This window comes from Phyllopteryx taeniolatus, chromosome 15 (assembly GCF_024500385.1).
Source record: "Phyllopteryx taeniolatus isolate TA_2022b chromosome 15, UOR_Ptae_1.2, whole genome shotgun sequence".
Lineage (NCBI taxonomy): Eukaryota > Metazoa > Chordata > Actinopteri > Syngnathiformes > Syngnathidae > Phyllopteryx > Phyllopteryx taeniolatus.
Genome location: NC_084516.1, coordinates 9207322 through 9225265, shown reverse-complemented (window position 1 = coordinate 9225265; position 17944 = coordinate 9207322). Strand labels below are relative to the sequence as shown.

Genomic DNA, 17944 nt, shown 5'->3' with positions numbered 1-17944 from the left:
CCCTCTTCAAAGGTGAGGAAGGAAGGATGGGAAGTGTAAAGAGGAAAGGAAGCAATGCATTATTTTTCCAAGAGGGCGGTTGTCTGTTCCTCGCAGTCAGGTACGCTTTGTATTTCAAGCACCTTTAACAAGCAGCTTTGTCCTTCCAGCTGTGTATTGTTTTGTTGCTTTAGCTGCTGCTGCATTAAAATAGGTCTTGGTGCGTCATCCGCTTGGTCTCATCCTGAGCCCGGTGCTTCCTGTATTTGCTACCTGCTATTATTGTGAATTTTGACACAACTCCCTCCAATGCAGCAGAATATTTCAACTGCTGAATGACTTCAACTCAAATAATCAGAGATGGTTTAGGAGTGGAAATAAATCCAACAATTCCCCTTTTTATATAGATAAAAGGCAGACAATAACTTTCCTTAAAATATAAAGTTCATTTGTCGTTTACTAAATTGTCTCAAATAAAGGAAAGACCCTTCAAAAAGTCAAATATTAAAACATCGGTTTAATCTCACAGCACCTATTAAAATAATGACTACAAGAGGCTGTTGCTACTTTTAAGACCTTTTAAAAGATGATTCATTTATGTTTATTGCTAGAGAAGAAGAAGAATTGCCCTACCGCTTTAGAATTTCCCTTAAAAATGGGTTTCTATGCTGGGAAAAGGCTTTATGAAAAAGGTCAAATGGAAATGAAAAGAGCCGGCACAGTGGCCGACTGGTTAGCACATCTGCCAGGCGGCACACTCTATTATTCAACATCATGGGAACTCAAGCTAGGAGAGGGTGGAAAAAACTCTCCTCTCATGCACGAGCCAAGTGGAATGTGAAGAAGAAGAAAAGTGTTCTTTCAGAGCTTTTAATGGGACATAGCCTACTCCTTCAGGCTGAAACTTAACAGTGTGTGTAGTTGTAGGTCACGTGTTGGAGGGCTCTCCTTTCAACTTTCAATTGATCAGCTATATTGGCTATTTTGTTTTTTAGAAACAGTTTTTATCCATGTCAATCCACCTGCCAGTTCATTGCATTTTACTCATTTCAGTTGGAGGCTGTTTTGGGCTAAACAAAGACTATTAGCTGACATGGTAAAATTGTTGATTCTTTAGACTCATCACGCCTTAAGTAAGGTGATGAGCCACTTGTGGCCAGTGTCAGAATGGGTGGCAATAGTATGAAAACGTTTTTCTTGTATGCAAATAGTGGGCCCTCTGGAGTGCCTGCACACCCATAAAGTATGAAATTAAACAACCAAATAAATCTTTTGTTTTCTGGCCATTTCCATTATGTGTCTGGAAGCGAGCCATTCTGAACTTCAACCTACTGTTACATAACAGTGGGGCTAATCTACATAACAACTAATAAAAGGTTATGAAATATAGCAGTTTACAGCATTGTACTTTATAAAACAAACACAATAACATACGTAAAGAGAATGTAAAGAATTACACAGTGTGTACATCATGATTTCATGCATTATTTAATGATCCTTGTGTCTGGTTGTGCGTGCCATGGCCACCAGGGCACAGTATAGTATGTTTGTTGGTATGGGTTGCCACCATTTGTGTTCAAATATTAGCTGTTTAAAAGTTCATAACAACAGCAATATCAATGCTAATTTCATTACCTGTCGGTGTTTCCCATTATGTGTTAGCAGTGAGCTAGCAGACTTTCACATTGCAAAGTGAGGTTAAATGCACATTGTGTAATTCTCTTTGTTGTTGTTTTTTTTAATTATTATTTTGACAGTAAACTTCAACTGGGAGTGGCAATAAACAGCTTAAAGCAAGCACCTGGCCTCTTTTTTAAAGAACCGTTCACTGCCAAACTGTTGCTTGTTGTGAAGTTCGCTGCCGCCGTCTCACGCTCGTGTCTCAAATTTTTACTCACAAGTCAAAGCAAAAGTGACGACTCATTCATTCATTCATTCATCATCCGTACTGCTAATTCTCACTATGGTCGCGTGTGTGCTTGAGCCTATCCCAGCTGACTCTGGGGGAGAGGCAGGGTACACCGTGAACTGGTCGCCAGCCAATCGCAGGGCACATATAAACAACAACCATTCGCACTCACATTCATACCTACGGGCAATTTAGAGTCTTCAATTAAGCTAGCATGCGTGTTTCTTCTTCTAAAAAAAAAAAATAATAATAATAAGTTGTGGTGATGTGCCCATTCTCCACATACACCTATCATCTCGAGTGTAAATGCTGTAGTGTATTGTCTTTACGAGCACTAACACCCCCCCACCACCACCACCACCACCACACACACACACTCGAGGCCCTGCTCCTGCCTGTTCAATCCCTGGCCTAAAACAATAATATGCATAATGCTGTATGTCTCCTTTAAGAATCCGGCGTGGCGCACCTCCTCTGGGCAGCATTATTTTCCTCAATACAACAATTGCATGGGACAAGGCGTTCAGGACATTCAGTGTGCGATCATAAAAAATATTTCTACATTTATGTTTATAAATATAAAATAATAATTTGTTTTGTACCAGCAAAGGAAAACCACAATAACAAACATATTGTTAATTGAATTTTTCTCTGATGGGCTCTTGTTAGATTTTGCAAGTGTAACTAATGTTGTGGCCAGAGCAGAGTTATTAATTACAACACAAATGCATCCTGAGAGGGTTTATTTATACTCACAGTTCTTTGGCCGAATAGTGAGGTGGTTGGAGGCTCTCCCAGTTAACAATGGGTGGGACTGGTCCATAGCAGGCCAACTGCAGATTTTTCTGCTTAATGTAAGTATTACTTATTTCTCTTCAAAAAGCAAAGGAAGAGGTTTAGTTTTTTACCATTGGAGAAATGCAACATGAAATGAACAATTTTTCCAAATATATTTACATTTTTGACCATGATCAAAGTTAAAAAAAAAAAAAAGTTGTACAATATACTTAGACTGTTTAACATCGTCGTATAAAACACAGATCCAAATAACTGGCAGAACCAATGCATGGGCTAAAAACATCTAACAATACAGGCCAGTCCTCAGTATATGACGGAGTTCTGTTCCTCTGGGTAACCTACATTTGCACGTAATTGTACATATTATCTCACTAAACAACACTACCGCAGAAGTAAAGTCAGAATTACAGTAAATATTTGTATGAAAAACAATTCATGACTCTGTTTCACCAATGCAACGTCACAACTAGTAATGTTTGACTCCTTCTGACCAATCAAACGGAGCACATGACCAGTCTCCGCACAATCTCTCACAAACGCAGTATACAAAGTGACTTCTTTACATGAAACATGGCATAAATCTATATTTATTTTACAGATAGGCTCGAGCTCACACACAAGTGAGGATATGCAGTATGGAAAATGGGTGAATGGAATATGGGGGGGAAAAAACTGTCAAATGTCACGCGCTATCATGCGGCCGCCTAAAATGTCAACATTTCAGCCTACAACAACATGGAACTTGAGAAAGACAGAAGAGGCTGTCTCAAACTGTGTTTGCAAAATGTAATTCTCTGTGGAATAAAACCAGCACTTCGAGCACATCACGTGAATGCAAATTGCAGTTTGGTCGACCCACTCAGATCGGTTTGAGCTCTGTTCCTCGCTGTAGAAAGGATTGTAGGCGTTCAAAAGGAGCAGCTTGAGAAAATCAATCCGCAATGTACGCACAGCACTGAAGATAAAGGTGTAAGTTGGCAGAACCTTTTGAGTAATGAAACAGATGTCAGCACAGCTGATAAATGTGGGTAAATCCATCTGTTGGGGTTCAATATAATCAAATTATATACAGAATGAGTCATCTCTGCCTCATGAGCCTATTGTGCTGTTTCACGTAAACAAAGACAGTTAATTAAAGACCATTTATTGTGGCTGAATTTGTCTCTGTTATTCTATTTTTAAAAATATCGTTGGGCCATAATTTAATTCCTATTTTATATTTTTGTGTATTTGACATTAATGTGCTATTTAAAAAAATTAACAAATTAGAAATTACTCCTTACTCAGTATTCGAGTTTTTCATTTTATTTATTATTATTTGTTTGGCTACTTTACCCACATCTGTATGGGTAGCACAAGAAGACACGCTTATTTACCACCATACTATTTCATTGTTTTATATTTATAGCCAAGAAGTGTTTTTAAGACATATTTACAGTTATGACTTTTCTACTTACGTTAGTGATTGACTACGGCGCGCTGAAATCCGTTGTAAACCGAGGACCCCTTTTTTATTTAAACTTTCAGGTGAGGCTCAGTTGAGGTCTAAGTGTATATATGGCTTTCTCAATTACCAGTTTATCGTAAAATGAAATTTTAAAATAAATCAACAAGGGGAAACTACGAGAAATATAAACGACGCGGAAATAATTCTTACTTTCTGTTGGGATTTTATAGCTCTATTCAGTATTTGGGATGACACTGCCCCCGTGTGGTTACATGTGGCGCTACAGCTCCTTCGAAGAAGGAGGATCAGTGTAGCAGCAGGGTGACACCCACAAGCACAGGTACATTTTTTTTCTTTTTTCAAAGACAGTAATCCAAATCCAGTAGACCAAGAAAAGGCTGTCACTTGCTGTAAATAACATGAAGAGACATCAGTGATGGACTTTACTACGAAGAAGGCAGATGTTGCTCTTATTTAAAAAGTAAATGGGATTTTCAAAGCCCAAAAAGTAACAATGGGAAGATTAGTGGCTGAGCTGCTTCTGCTCCTGCTCATTTCTACAGGACATGTTTATGCAGGTAAAGTGTGTGTAAGAGAGGCATCGTGTCTGTCTGACCAGTACTAGGTTTTGGAGTGTTACCGTATGAAAACCAATTCATAGTTCCCGTGTTTTGGAGTGGCTATTTGTAGTACCCTTTTACCACCCTTGCAATGAAGGAAAGAAATGCCAAATGGCAATTTGAATTGTTTATTTGTTGTGTTTATAAGTAATTTTGTCACACCACCATGTACGCATATAAATATGATGCACAAATGGTGTCTTTTTTTTCTACACATTTGATTACAATTTTAAACGTGACTATTTGTTCCGTCCCTATTTTTTTAAAAGAAGTTCATTTGACTTGATTTTCCTATGACTCATATAGTCAAGCATATCAGTCAGTCGAGGTTTATTTAACAAATCCAAGTGCAACACTTGTACACATCTGATGCCATTGGGATACTGTAACAGATAATGCATTGAACACGTTGCCTATGCTTTCATTTATTTTACTCATGGTAGAAAAAAACTGGATGCACTGGAAGTGTGTGAGTGTTGGCAGATTACTAATAGGGTAATCCATAATATGAAGCAGATTAGCCATAGATGGACAGACAGGATCTTTATAATCTTAATGATGACGAGCACGCTGGCTCGGTCTGCTGACTGAGTGTTTCTGTACTGCTGCCTCCATCGTTTTTGAAATGATGTTGTTTTTCTGTCTCAAAATTAGGAATGATCAATTTTGAACACCGCTTTATGTTACAAGCATAGTGTCATGTCCAATAACGGGTTGATTGATAGTTAGCACTATAAATGAGTGGTTGGCATGTTTGTCACGCAGTTCGGACGTCCTAGGTTTGATTCTTGGTTTACCTGTGTGGAGTTTGCTTGTTCTCTTAGTACTTGCATGGGTTTCTCGCATAGTTGAAAAACATGAATTTTCACATTCAATGAAGACTAAATTGTGCCCTGCGTTTGACTGGTGCCCAGTGCAGGATGCATCTTGCTCAAAGTCAGATGGGATAGGCTCCAGCTAAAACGAGACCCTAACGAGGACAAGCACTATAGAAAATGGATGGATGGAAAGTTAGTTTCTCCATGCTTTGACATTTGGTATTTCTAAATCCACTCACACACTCATACTTCCCTGACCTGCATTCTGTGTCTAATGGACAGCAACGCTCCAATGCTGATGCTTTTTAGGTCAAATCAATGTAACCCAAGACTGCATTAGTGTTTGTTTACAAATGTGTTATTGTTGAACACAGTGGCAACCCTAAAGAGATATATATATATTTTAGTTGTTACATGTTTATGTTCCATTGCAAGGCACATACCAACAGTATGTACTGAAAGTCAGCAGTAGGGGCAGGATCCAAATACTGTACATCATTATTACCTCTTATACAACATTCTGTTTTATTGGGGTTGTAGATTGCATTTGTGTAAAACTTCACTTCGTCATTCAGAGATGTGTTTCTAATATCTTGGTTACCTCAAGAAATAACTCTCAGTATGATGCAGTGCATTTCTACACTACAACCACAAAAGTAACACATTGTTAATAGTGTATTTAGTATTCAAGTTCAACTGTCACAGCTTCTCCCTCTCAACTTTAAAACAATTAATGAGTCCAATTGAGGCCACAACCTCTATCTGCTAAAAGCCCAACCTGTGTCATTAGGGTCAACAACGAAGTCTAATTAGCATCAGAAAATATTTGGATGGCCAGCTCCAGAGTGCATTAGCTGCCATTATTGAATTTGGATTTCAGGTGTAAAGTGCAGAGTACACACCGCGTTGACAGGCCAGTCAATAGAGGATTGGGTCAGCAGTAGGCTGAGGGCATTAGCACACAGTTTTGTGGGGGGTTTATTACTTGGTGCTAAAATAACTAAAAATGATGTGTTGGCAGATCTCACAGTAGGTTGTAAGAAAGCTATACACTAGGGATAGGCAAAGTAGGGGACACTACATGCTTTGATTTGTTACATTAATTTAGCTTTATTTCCCCTAAGATTTGTCAGTCAAAAAGTTTTATGAATTGATCTTATTACATAATAGTTGTTTTTTTAACTACACTGTAAGAATTATGATCCATAAAACCCCAAATGACACAATGAGATTAATTCAAGACTGGACCATCTGTCTCTTTTCACATCATTCCAGTGTCATTCTATGGCAACAGCTCCATCCAGCTGCAGACAGTGGAAGCCTCCTTTCAAACAATGCTCCGCTTACAGTTTAGAACTTCTAGTCAGCAAGGCCTGTTATTTTTGGCAATGGGGCCCAGAGACTTCTTGCTGTTGGAGTTGACCTCTGGGTGCCTACAGGTGAGTTACTGCGTGGTTATGATTCATACAGTATGTGTTTACATTTACTATCCCGAAGCCAGGCGAAAAGAGGAGAGTTGAACTCGATTTAGTGTCAGATTGCTCGCAAGGAGCTGCAAAATAGCCTCACTCACTTCTTTTCGGAATAGATATATTTGTGGATCTGAAAAACACCTGTAAATCGCGGCTAGATTTCTGGATCTGAAAAACACCTGTAGATCACGGGTATATTTGTGGATTTCAAAAACACGTGTAAATCACGGATATATTTGTGTAAATAATTTTGAGACGAATCTCTCCCTATATGTTTGCATGTGTTTGAACTCAATATGTTGTTGCCATGTCATGTAAAGTCACATTTTTGGGGATTAAGACAAATGTCTTAATCCCCAAACCGTTTGGACATAGAAATGGAAGTTTTTCCTCTCTCACACAAGTTGTTTTTTGCCACTACCTCTCCCTTAAGGTACGTGTGGATCTTGGCTCGGGTGAGCGGACTCTGCGCTCAGAAAGCAACACTAGCCTCAGTGATCTGTTGTGGCACTCTGTCGAGGTCACTCACAACCATCATCGTGTCTCCATGACCGCGGACAGAAGTTCTGACATTCGAGTCCATATGCCAGGACCGGATCTGGAGCTCAGCGTAGACTCCCTTTTTGTTGGCAGTGCATCGGGGCTCAATCATCCTCACTTTGTGAATGTCTCCAATGGTTTTAGAGGTTGTTTAGATGAAGCTGTTTTCAATGAACTCAATCTGCTGTCCAGTTTGAGGCCTTATAATGGCTACGAGACTGTCCATGAGGTGTCTCTGGGGTGTAGTAAGCTGTTTTCTGCAACAGAAGATGATTCTATCCATTTTTACAGCTCTAAAGCATTCATCTCTCTGCCACCCTGGGAGTCGCAACAAGAAGGTGTGTTTGAATGTGAGCTGCACCCATCTGGGACAGAGAATGACGGTATAGTGCTGTATAGCGCAGTTCATCAGGGAGGTGGTGTTATATTAGAGATGAGAAACGGTCACTTGGTCGCAAGAGTTGTAACCATAGAGGGGAGTAAGACTGAGTTGTATTCAGATACACAACTCCACAGCAACCACATCTGGTATCCCATCCGGCTGCAAATACTACCCCACAATGTACAGTTGAAGGTAGGTGAAGAGTTGCTACAGGCCAGTCTGAGTCCAGGATTGCAGCTCATGCAACTCAGAGGACCTCTCTTTCTGGGGGGTTTAGAAGAACAAACCTGGAATGACGCAAAACAAGCTGGACTTGTGTCTCCCAAGGCTCAGTGGAAGGCCACTGAAAGTGGATATTCTTTTAGAGGCTGCCTCAGAGAAATTAAAGTAAACACTCAAAGAACTGGCCTCCCTCATGTGATCATCTCCAAGGACATCACTGTGGGCTGTAAGATAGGCCAAACGCTAGATACCGTTTCCACTTCCAGCCCAATGTATATTCCTGAGTTTGATGCTACGACCGCACAAGAGATAAGTGATAGAAACGTCTCCAACATCCTTTTGCTGAGGAGCCTCGAGGTAGCAGAAGGAAGCTGGACACCATTGGAGCCTAAACATATAAAGGTACTTAAGTTCTGGCTTTCACTAATACACTAGATACTATAATCTTTTAGTAAGACAATGTCTAATTTTCTAGGTGAATCTTGATTTCATAAAGTTGGGCTTGCAGCCATCTGAGTTAATGTTCCGCATTGAGGAACAGGCAGTTCACGGCCACCTGCAGCTTGACCCTGGTCCTGAAGATCCCAAAGGGGGAATTATCCCAGTACCGGGAGAGGAAACAGACCTGGTCTTTAGTATGCTTGACCTCTGGCAGGGCCGAGTGATGTACGTTCACAGCGGCTCAGAGGATCTGCATGATTACTTCATGTTCTCCATCTTCTCAAACTACAACAAGGAGCTTCCCGTGTATCTGAAGGAGCACCACCTGTACCGGTTTGACATCAGTATCAGTCCTGTTAATGATGCACCAATGCTCAGCCTGCCACAGGGAAATGTCTTTACGCTCCTCCAAAATTCCAAACGGAAGGTAGGTATTAATGATTTCATGGACAAGAAATGCAATGTCTAAAAACTACATTCCAGTGAGTTATCAAACATGAAAGACTGAAGTATACATCGACAATGTCACCAGCTGACAAGAAATGTGCTGAACGTATCAGACCCTGATAGCAGTCATGCTGATTTGATCGTCAGCTCCATGGGAAACTTCGACGAGGCCGGACATCTTGAACACAAAGATTACCCTGACAGGTTGGTTGGATGGCTAGTGAGGCTTTCAATTCCAGATTGCCAGTCTAACACAAAAAATATCAAAGCATTGAATGACATAATTGCATCTTTTCTCCAGGGCCGTTAAAGTGTTCTCCCTGTATGATCTGGAGGAGGGTAAGATTAGCTTTGTCCACACAGGAGTCTCTACCTCCAGAATGGCACTCAGGGTCAGCGATGGTCAGAAGGTAAGTCTTGCAGTCACTAAAACACACACTAATTGAGATTGGATGCTTTTCTAATAAATATACTTGACAGTTGATCTGTTTCTTTTCCTTTTCAGTTCAGCACCACAGTCATTTTGGGGATTCTTGCAGTGGAGCTTGAGCACAAACTGGTGAACAACACTGGACTGGAGGTGAACCAGGGCGGAGCGTCACTCATCACCACCAATCATCTTGCAGTACAAGTTAACGTGGTTGATCAGCCACTGGAAATTCTCTATAATGTCACAGAGCGGCCTCAGTACGGTGAACTCCAATGTTTACACTCAAGTGGCAAATGGAAACTGACAACGGTCTTCTCTCAGAAACTTTTAGAAAAAGAACAGATCAGGTACCTGAGCACTTACCGTGGCATCCAGACTCCGAACGTCACTGACCAGTTAGAATGCAAAGTCAGCATCGGTTCTTTTGCAACAGAGAAGTTTGTGTTTTCCATTGTGGTACGATGGATTCATTTTAAGGTTACAAGAAGCAAGATGGAGGTCAACGGTGTTCTGAAAGTTGTTGTCACTCCTAAAGACCTTCATGTCATCACCAAGGGTGTTAAACTCAATGACAGTGACCGCTATTTCAGACTTCTAACTGAGCCCAAGAAAGGTCAGCTATTACTCATTGATACAGTTCTAAAAAGAGACTCCACTTTCAGCCAGAAGAATATCACAGATGGCTTAGTGACATATGAGCTGTTCGAGAAACTGCCTGACGACACAAGAGACATTTGTAGCTTTCAGGTGTTTTCCACCCTCGCCAACTCAACAAGTCACCATTTCAGAATCCATATCAGACCTGAGTCAACCGACTTCACCATAGTAAACAAAGGCCTTTCAGTCATTGAAGGAGGAAGTAAAATCATTACGAAAAGTATTCTCTTCACTCACACAACGAGCAACCGCGAGGTCCACTACAGGATTACGGTGCAGCCGAGGCACGGCCAATTAAGGAGGATCAACCTCTCCAATTCGACCTCCATAAACGACAACATTGTAGCCTTCACCAATCAGGATATCATTGAAGAAAGGGTGGTGTATGTTCATGATGACAGCGAAACCAAGCAGGATTTGTTCGCTTTTCAAACTGTGGTGTACAACCCAACCAAACTCAATGGCAGAAAGGAGGAAAGAAACACAGTGGAACACATCGTAAACATCTCCATCCAACTCATCAACGATCAGCGACCTGTCAGGGTCGTCGATAAAGTTTTCCACGTGGCCCGAGATGGCCAGAGGTTAGTGACTTTGAATGACCTTTGTTACCGGGACGATGACTCAGACTTTGAGGATGACTGGTTGGTGTACACACGGAGGGGAATTCCAATGGGGGAGCTGGTCCTGGCTAGTGCGCCCAATCACAAACTCTACGAGTTCACCCAGCGAGATCTCAAGCAGGTTTTTTTTTTTAATTTTTGCATGCAGCATGTTCATACGTACCAATGTATGGGTTTTCTGAATAACAGAAGATAGAAGAATATTATATGCGCTGTCACTCAAAAGTTTCGACACACTTTATCATGGTATTGAGTGAGAAACTGTGTCCAAACGTTGGACTGGTAGTGTGTATAGTGTTTTATTAATCAAAGGGCATTTTTTGGTTCTGTCTAGATATTAGAACCATGGTCCTAGACTTAACCTATATAACAATTAATAAAACTTAATTTAATTGGAATGCATTTGCTTTTTTTCCCTTCAACTGTCTCAATTTTCACTTTGTCCCACAGAAAAATGTACTGTTTGTACACAGAGGAGTCAGCTTTGGTCGATTCGTCTTTTTTGTGTCTGATGGGAAACATTATGTTTCTACCTTAATGGAGGTAAAATATTTTCTTTTATCCATGCTAAAAGTAGGGTTTTCCCAATTTTGAAACTCAAGACCCAAATCAGTAATTTGGTTGTCCTGTGGACCTGAATTTAATGTCATATCATCAAGAACACAGGACACCAGAATTACAACAAACATGAATCCCAAAAAGAAAATCTTTGCTTCCTAGATGATGATGATGATGATGATGATGATGATGATGACGATGATATTAATCAGTTAAATCACATTTTAATCTGACAATTGATCTACAAATTCTAAATTTGGGACAGGCCACTTTAATCGGTCCATAATATTTCTTTTGTGCGATAAATCTCTTTCTTTGATGCAGGTGAAGGCACAAGATCCTTACCTTGAAGTGAGCACCAACACAGGCCTTATGGCCCAGCGGGGTGGGATAACAACTCTGACCTCATATAACCTCAGTGTCTTCAGCAACCTGGACATCCGAGAGCTACAGCAAGTCACGTTTGAGGTCTTCCTTCCGCCCAAACATGGTGTCCTCCGCTTTAATGAAGGTGAAGCTGCAGCAGTGCCAGGTGCTGTTTCGTTGTTCACCCAGGAGGATCTGGAGATGGAGCGATTAGTCTATCACCATGACGGCAGCCATGTATTGTCCGATGTGTTTAATATAACGGCAAGAGCAAGGGAAAGAACCAGAGAGGGACGGCCAGACGATAGGAGGAGGGAGGTGCGTCTGGACATTGGACTGCATATAAAAATCTACCTCGAGAGTCATCAGAGGCCACCAACAGTCATAAGTAACCATCCAGTGGTGGTGGCGGAGGGGCACAATGTCTCCTTAAACAAGGACCATTTAGAGGTAAACCAGTAGATTTTGGGATTGAAAGAAAACCTAATATTTTTCATATTGTCATCTAACTACTTACCTACAGGTGGTCCATGAGGACAGCCAGCCTTCAGAGATAGTCTTCACCATCCAAAATCCTCCGACCTTGGGCTTGATCGAGATGTTTTCCCCTGAGAAAAAGCGTCGAACAAAAAATGGGGGTCAGCGGCGTCTCTTCCGGGTGCATAAAACTAACCTTACAACTAACCTTAATCAAAGCCTTTACAATTAACCTTACATGAACTGTACTTACCAGCTACTACCAAACTTTGTCTTAAATTTGGTGATCAATAGGCACTTGAAATTTGCACTCCAAAAATGTCCAACATTTTCCAGCAGATAATGGGGTTGGTAAATTAAAGCTCTCTAATTAGACTTGTCCTTCTGGAATTTATAGGAATTCAGATGGCAGCCAACAACCTCTTTCACCCAGGAGGACATCAACAAAGGTTTTATCATCTACCATCAGAGGGCTACAGGAAGCAGGACCAATGATTCTGCTCTTCTGGAGGCCACCAATGGGTTCACCAAGGTTGGACCCATCAGACTGGAGATTGACATAATTCCAACACTGCTGCCTCTAAAGGTTAAACCAAATGGAAGAAGAGCCAGGTCTTGATGAAACTGCAAAATATTCAAGTCATGTTTAATTCTGTAGGTGTCTGACTTGAACTTGGATGAGGGGTCGTCACTGCTGCTCACACTTGACATCATCACGTTTGATAGTCATCACTTTTCAGGGATGAATTTCCTCTATCAGATTGTTGTTCCTCCACGACACGGTCACTTGGAGCACAGCCGGATCCCGGGGATGCCCATCACTGCATTCACGCACACTGAGGTGCATGCAAGTCTCCTTTAAATTGAATTTTCTGAATGCATCTTGTTTCATTTAAATGGGGTACACACATAACCGATATTTAAAATGTGAGAGAAAACCTGCATCTTTCCTGTACCGCTCTTAAAGTGTGTGGCGTGTTTCAGATGACAAACGCAACACACCATACACATAATGATGTCTGTCATAGTCCCAAAGGTTAATGACATAGCACACAGCGCCACAGTATACAGACTGCCGGAAAATACACAGTAAGTAGAAGTACAAGAAGAAATGACCAGGCACATAAGGATTTATGGTAATCGTAGTGATCATAAATATTGAACAGATTTAGCATTTACGATTGTCAATCACGACCGTTTTCTGAGCAGATCAGGAAGGAAAAACTGCTCTTAACACACACCACACCACCAGATAGTTAATCCGGTTAATCTTTTAGAGACGTCCGATAATAGGATCTTTGCTAACCTTAAACGGAAGGGCATAATAAATTCTCAAATTCCTGACAGCTTATCGGTAAGTGTGTACACCGCTTTAGGGTTATTTTTGTCGAACATAAAGAATTTGGATTTTCCAGGTGGAACGGGAATACATTTCCTATATCCATGACGGCAGTGACACAGTGAGAGACAACTTCACCATCATAGCTAACCAGACAGAGAACCAGAAGCACAGTCTGCCATGTATTGTCCACATCAATGTCACGCCTGTCAATGATGAGACGCCCGTTGTTACAAACAACAAGGGGCTGAAGGTAGGACGTAACAACCACAAAAAAAATATTTTTGGAAATGAGTAGAAGATCTTGCCCAATATAGTTGCAGTGATCCCTTTTGTTGCGATTCCAACAAGAAACGAAAACCCGGACAAAATCGGGTTAGATGGTACAAACCATCATGCATCAACTGATCTTTCTTTTCAAAGAGTTTTTTTGCATTTATGAGGGAAGATTTTTTCTGTGTATATACCCTTTCACATCATTGATAGCGAATTGGTACATTCGTCTGACTTCGGTGCAAGTGCATGGTTTCAGTCCCCACTTCGTGACGGTGTGAATGTGATTGTGAGAGGGTGTAGTCGGGCTTTTGCCCAAAGTCGACCAAAATAAGAAAATGATAAAAGTAAGAATGGAAATATTTGAAAGTGGAACCCGTCAAAGGTGAGGCTCGGTACCCCGGAAAACAGATTGGGCCTGAGTTCTAAGGGTTTGCTGTACTCCCCGGAAATCCCAAATGATTTCCTCTTCTAAATCCAATCATTGTTCCTCTCAGGTTTGGGTGGGTTCAGTGACAGAAATCTCTGTGGACGATCTATGCACAGAGGACTCAGATACTCCACCCGAGTCGCTCGAGTTCATCGTCACACCACCCAGTAATGGCTACCTAGCTCTGAGGAGTTCCCCTTCCAGACACATCCTGAACTTCACGCAAAGTCACATTGAAAATGGCCAGCTGGTCTTTGCGCACAGTGGTGAGACATAAAAAATTCAAGAGGTGGCTAATTAATATTATTGGATTGATGCTGGCACTCTCTTTTCTCTGTTTTAGGTGCGTTGTCTGGTGGTTTCCACTTTCAAGTTAATGATGGCGTGAACTTTGCCCCTCGCCAGATCTTCAGCACAACAGCTCATTCTCTTGTTCTTACACTACAGAGAAACCATCCAATTGAGGTCTACCCAGGTATACAAACATTTAATTACACTACAGCGATTGAAGTCTATTATGCTGGAGAAAAGGACCTGAGCCTGTTAGACTGATTTAAGATTATATTTGTTAGATAAGATTCATTGTTAGATTCACAAATTCAGTGGTTTTAACCTACATATTAACAGATTAAACATCAATGAATAATGGAGTCCATCATGTCTTTAAATGTTCCTTGTCTGTGCTCTATCAGTTACAATTCTCATCCAAACATCTTAAACTTTTCATCCCATTTCTAATTAAGAATTCAGTAGTCAGTAATTTGAAGTAGTCGAAGACAAAGAACAAATCAATATTATTTCTATGTCTAAGCAAGAGTACTACAGCCTTTTGAATATTGTTTTAATTTTATTTTCTTTAGACTTGGTCTGAAGCTAACTGTGTCTTTTGTTTTCACTTTAAAGGTTCAGTGACGCCAATTTCGGAGCAGGAGCTTCAGGTAGTGACCAACGACCCCACTGACAATGGAAGAAACCACACTGTGGAGTTTATAGTGACGATTCCTCCAAAACTTGGCCGCTTGGTCCGTCACATGCCTGACAACTCAACTCAGGACGTTTCTACATTCACACAGACTATGGTGGTCACCATTTATGTCTCTGAATGCATAACAGTATTTCCTTTTAATGTAGAAATCTGGTAAATGTCAGTTCTTATTTATGCCTTAGGTGAATTCAGGGGTTATTTTGTATGATCAGAACAAGCCAGAGTCGGTGGGATGGTTGGCTGGAGATACGTTTTCTTTCACTGTGTCTTCTCCTCCTGCCTTCCTTCCGCCAACCACCTTCACCATCTTGATCTCCTACCAGGCAAACAAACATCATGATCATCAACATCACACCAGACTCTCCAACAACGCAGGTATACGCTGTCAAAAATAAGGGCCTATATACTGTATGTCTCTCAAGGTATAATCTAGCTAATTATTAAACTGTTAATGTAATTGTTTATCCAGGGGGTCCTTGGTTTACTCAGTATATAAATGTAAACATTTGAATGAAAATAACGTCTAACCCATAAATATAAAACAATCAAATGAGTATCAATGCAGTGGTACCTAAGTGTGCATTGTTGCGCTCTTGAAACTGCGTACGTCGGTATGAAGCCTCCTGTACTATACGTGTCATATTTAAAAAGTCACAGGTATGTTCCAAACAAGTCAAACTGTTAAAGGTATACATGCACTACTTTTAGCCAATTTTCACCTAGCACTAAAGTCCACTTCAGTACAGTTCACAATCTTTCATTTCCTCTAAAGTCCTTATCATTTTTGTCAAACTGCCATCAGGATACCAAATACAGTTGAAGGTATCTAAAGAGGTGGAGCAAAACACTATGCTGTTGATTGATTGGTTGACAGAAAATCAGCACGAAAAGTGGTGCGACACCAGGAACAGAATAGAAAGAAGATCACGCGACAACATGCATACGCCAAAAAGCTCAATCACGAAATCCTGAAAACGAACCATTGTTGTCCTTGGTCATCTGGGTTATGTGACTTTCATCTTTGTTGAAATCTTTGGCGGTTTATACAATGTCAAGCGGGTTGTATATTTGACACAGCTATCACATCCAATGCGGTTTGTACTGCTTGGTAAAAATGTGGCAAGCAGAATTGTAAAGGTCCAGAAGTACTCTAAAACATTTTTTTTCATTTTAGACAGGTAAACTTTACTTTTTGTGTCTCAGGTGCTGTGGTGTCAGAGGGTGGCAAGGTTACAATTGACCAATCTAAACTTGATGCCTCTAATCTCCTGTGGAAAGTGCCCAAGCCCCTCCAGAAAGACCACCAGGTTGTTTACCGTGTTATTTCCCTGCCACACCATGGAGCTTTGTCAATCCAAGGATTTAACCTCACCAGGTCTCTTAATTCCTTCCTCGCTCAGCTTTAAGGCATCTGTTTTAATTGCGTAGGTTGGGTGCAGACAATTCTTTATATATGGTTTGTTTTTTCTTCAAGGGACCAACCAGATTTCTCTCAGATCACTCTGAACAAGTTTGGCATCACATACATACATGATGACTCTGAGACCACAAGTGACAGCTTCACTTTCCAGGCCTGGGTGGCTCCTCTGGATGCCTCCTCGTCTTCATCTCCGTCTCACATGTCCGCTTTTTCCTCGGATTCCTCCTTGTCGTCATTCTATTCAGCCTCGTCTTCCCTTTCATCAGTAGACTTGGAGTCTTCTCACCACGTCGAGGACAGCCTGACGGTGACAGAGACTTTTAACATTACAGTGATGCCAGTCAACGACCAACCACCACTGATAAGGAACAGATCCCCCAGTATGAAGGTTGTAGTTGGGGAGCGTGTAATAATTGGACCAGACAATCTGCAGGTGGGTGGGCACATTTTTTCACTGCTTGATACAAAATAAAATGTGTTGCTTTTGCTAACAATCTGTTTTCATCTACAAGAACAGGTAGAAGATCATGACACCCCTCCAGAGGAGCTGCATTACCTTGTGATCAGTAAGCCCAACAACGGCTACTTGACTCTAGGCGAAAGACCAGAACCAGTGACGTCTTTCACCCAGTACGATGTCAATCACGGCCGGCTGCATTTTATCCAACAGGTGAAAAAGTCAGAGACTTTCCATCTTTAATGATGTTTGCCCATTTGTGTGGTTTAGAAAGCAGAACATGTGCATGCGCTTGAGTCATTATCTGTAAATCATATGTCCTAGGTTAGCCAATATCAAGACTCAAAGGAGACCTGCATTTTTTTTTTCAATTTAAAAAAAAACTGTTCCCAGGTGTTTTGACCATTTTTTGTGAAATTATTCTGTCAAAATACCCCAAGGATCGAGACTTACAGATCACTGAATAAACCATTTTTTTAAGACTCTCAGAACTGTCTAATGAGCAACCGATGCCGAGTATGGCTTTCATTACCATGATGGCCGAGGGTGGAGCGAGGTAAGGCAGTTGAAGAGGCAAACGGCTCTACTTGCGGAAGTGGAAAAAGCGGCTGTAAAGAGAAAAAAACATTTTCACTCGCTGAGGCAGCACTTAACAATTTAAGTATGTGCGGATTAACAGAAGTTAACGCTGCTATCTGATGCTAATCTGTGCATCCAACAAAATTCAGTGCAGCTCTGCTCACCTTTTAGATTCGGCTTTGGATGATAGTGTTTCACAATGTATTCTCACGGCCGGACTCTGACTGTTTCTTGAAAGTAGCTCTGGATCTTTGTCCTCTTTATCTGCCAAGTCA

General features: G+C 41.1%; 2 protein-coding genes across 2 annotated transcripts in view; one reads left to right on the top strand and one right to left on the bottom strand.

Moving 5' to 3' along the window:
- Positions 1-4498: 4498 nt before the first annotated feature.
- LOC133490074 (chondroitin sulfate proteoglycan 4-like) overlaps positions 4499-17944 on the top strand; it is an 18031-nt gene continuing 4585 nt past the window's right edge. Inside the window, 20 exon segments of the mRNA XM_061799644.1 lie at positions 4499-4711; positions 6847-7010; positions 7477-8589; positions 8663-9055; positions 9161-9279; positions 9377-9485; positions 9581-10906; positions 11236-11328; positions 11668-12159; positions 12233-12367; positions 12584-12772; positions 12845-13027; positions 13602-13778; positions 14296-14494; positions 14572-14703; positions 15132-15307; positions 15396-15588; positions 16417-16588; positions 16688-17066; positions 17151-17303. Of these exon segments, the coding sequence (XP_061655628.1) occupies positions 4648-4711; positions 6847-7010; positions 7477-8589; positions 8663-9055; positions 9161-9279; positions 9377-9485; positions 9581-10906; positions 11236-11328; positions 11668-12159; positions 12233-12367; positions 12584-12772; positions 12845-13027; positions 13602-13778; positions 14296-14494; positions 14572-14703; positions 15132-15307; positions 15396-15588; positions 16417-16588; positions 16688-17066; positions 17151-17303 (5961 nt within the window). The 5' untranslated portion in view covers positions 4499-4647.
- The window catches only part of LOC133490077 (sorting nexin-18-like), a 19128-nt gene continuing 18460 nt past the window's right edge, over positions 17277-17944 (bottom strand). The window contains exons 5-7 of the transcript XR_009792105.1: positions 17834-17933; positions 17623-17698; positions 17277-17394 (exon numbers count right to left, since the gene is read on the bottom strand). The gene's annotated coding sequence lies outside the window, so the exon portion shown is untranslated. The remainder of the gene's footprint in view (positions 17395-17622; positions 17699-17833; positions 17934-17944) is intronic.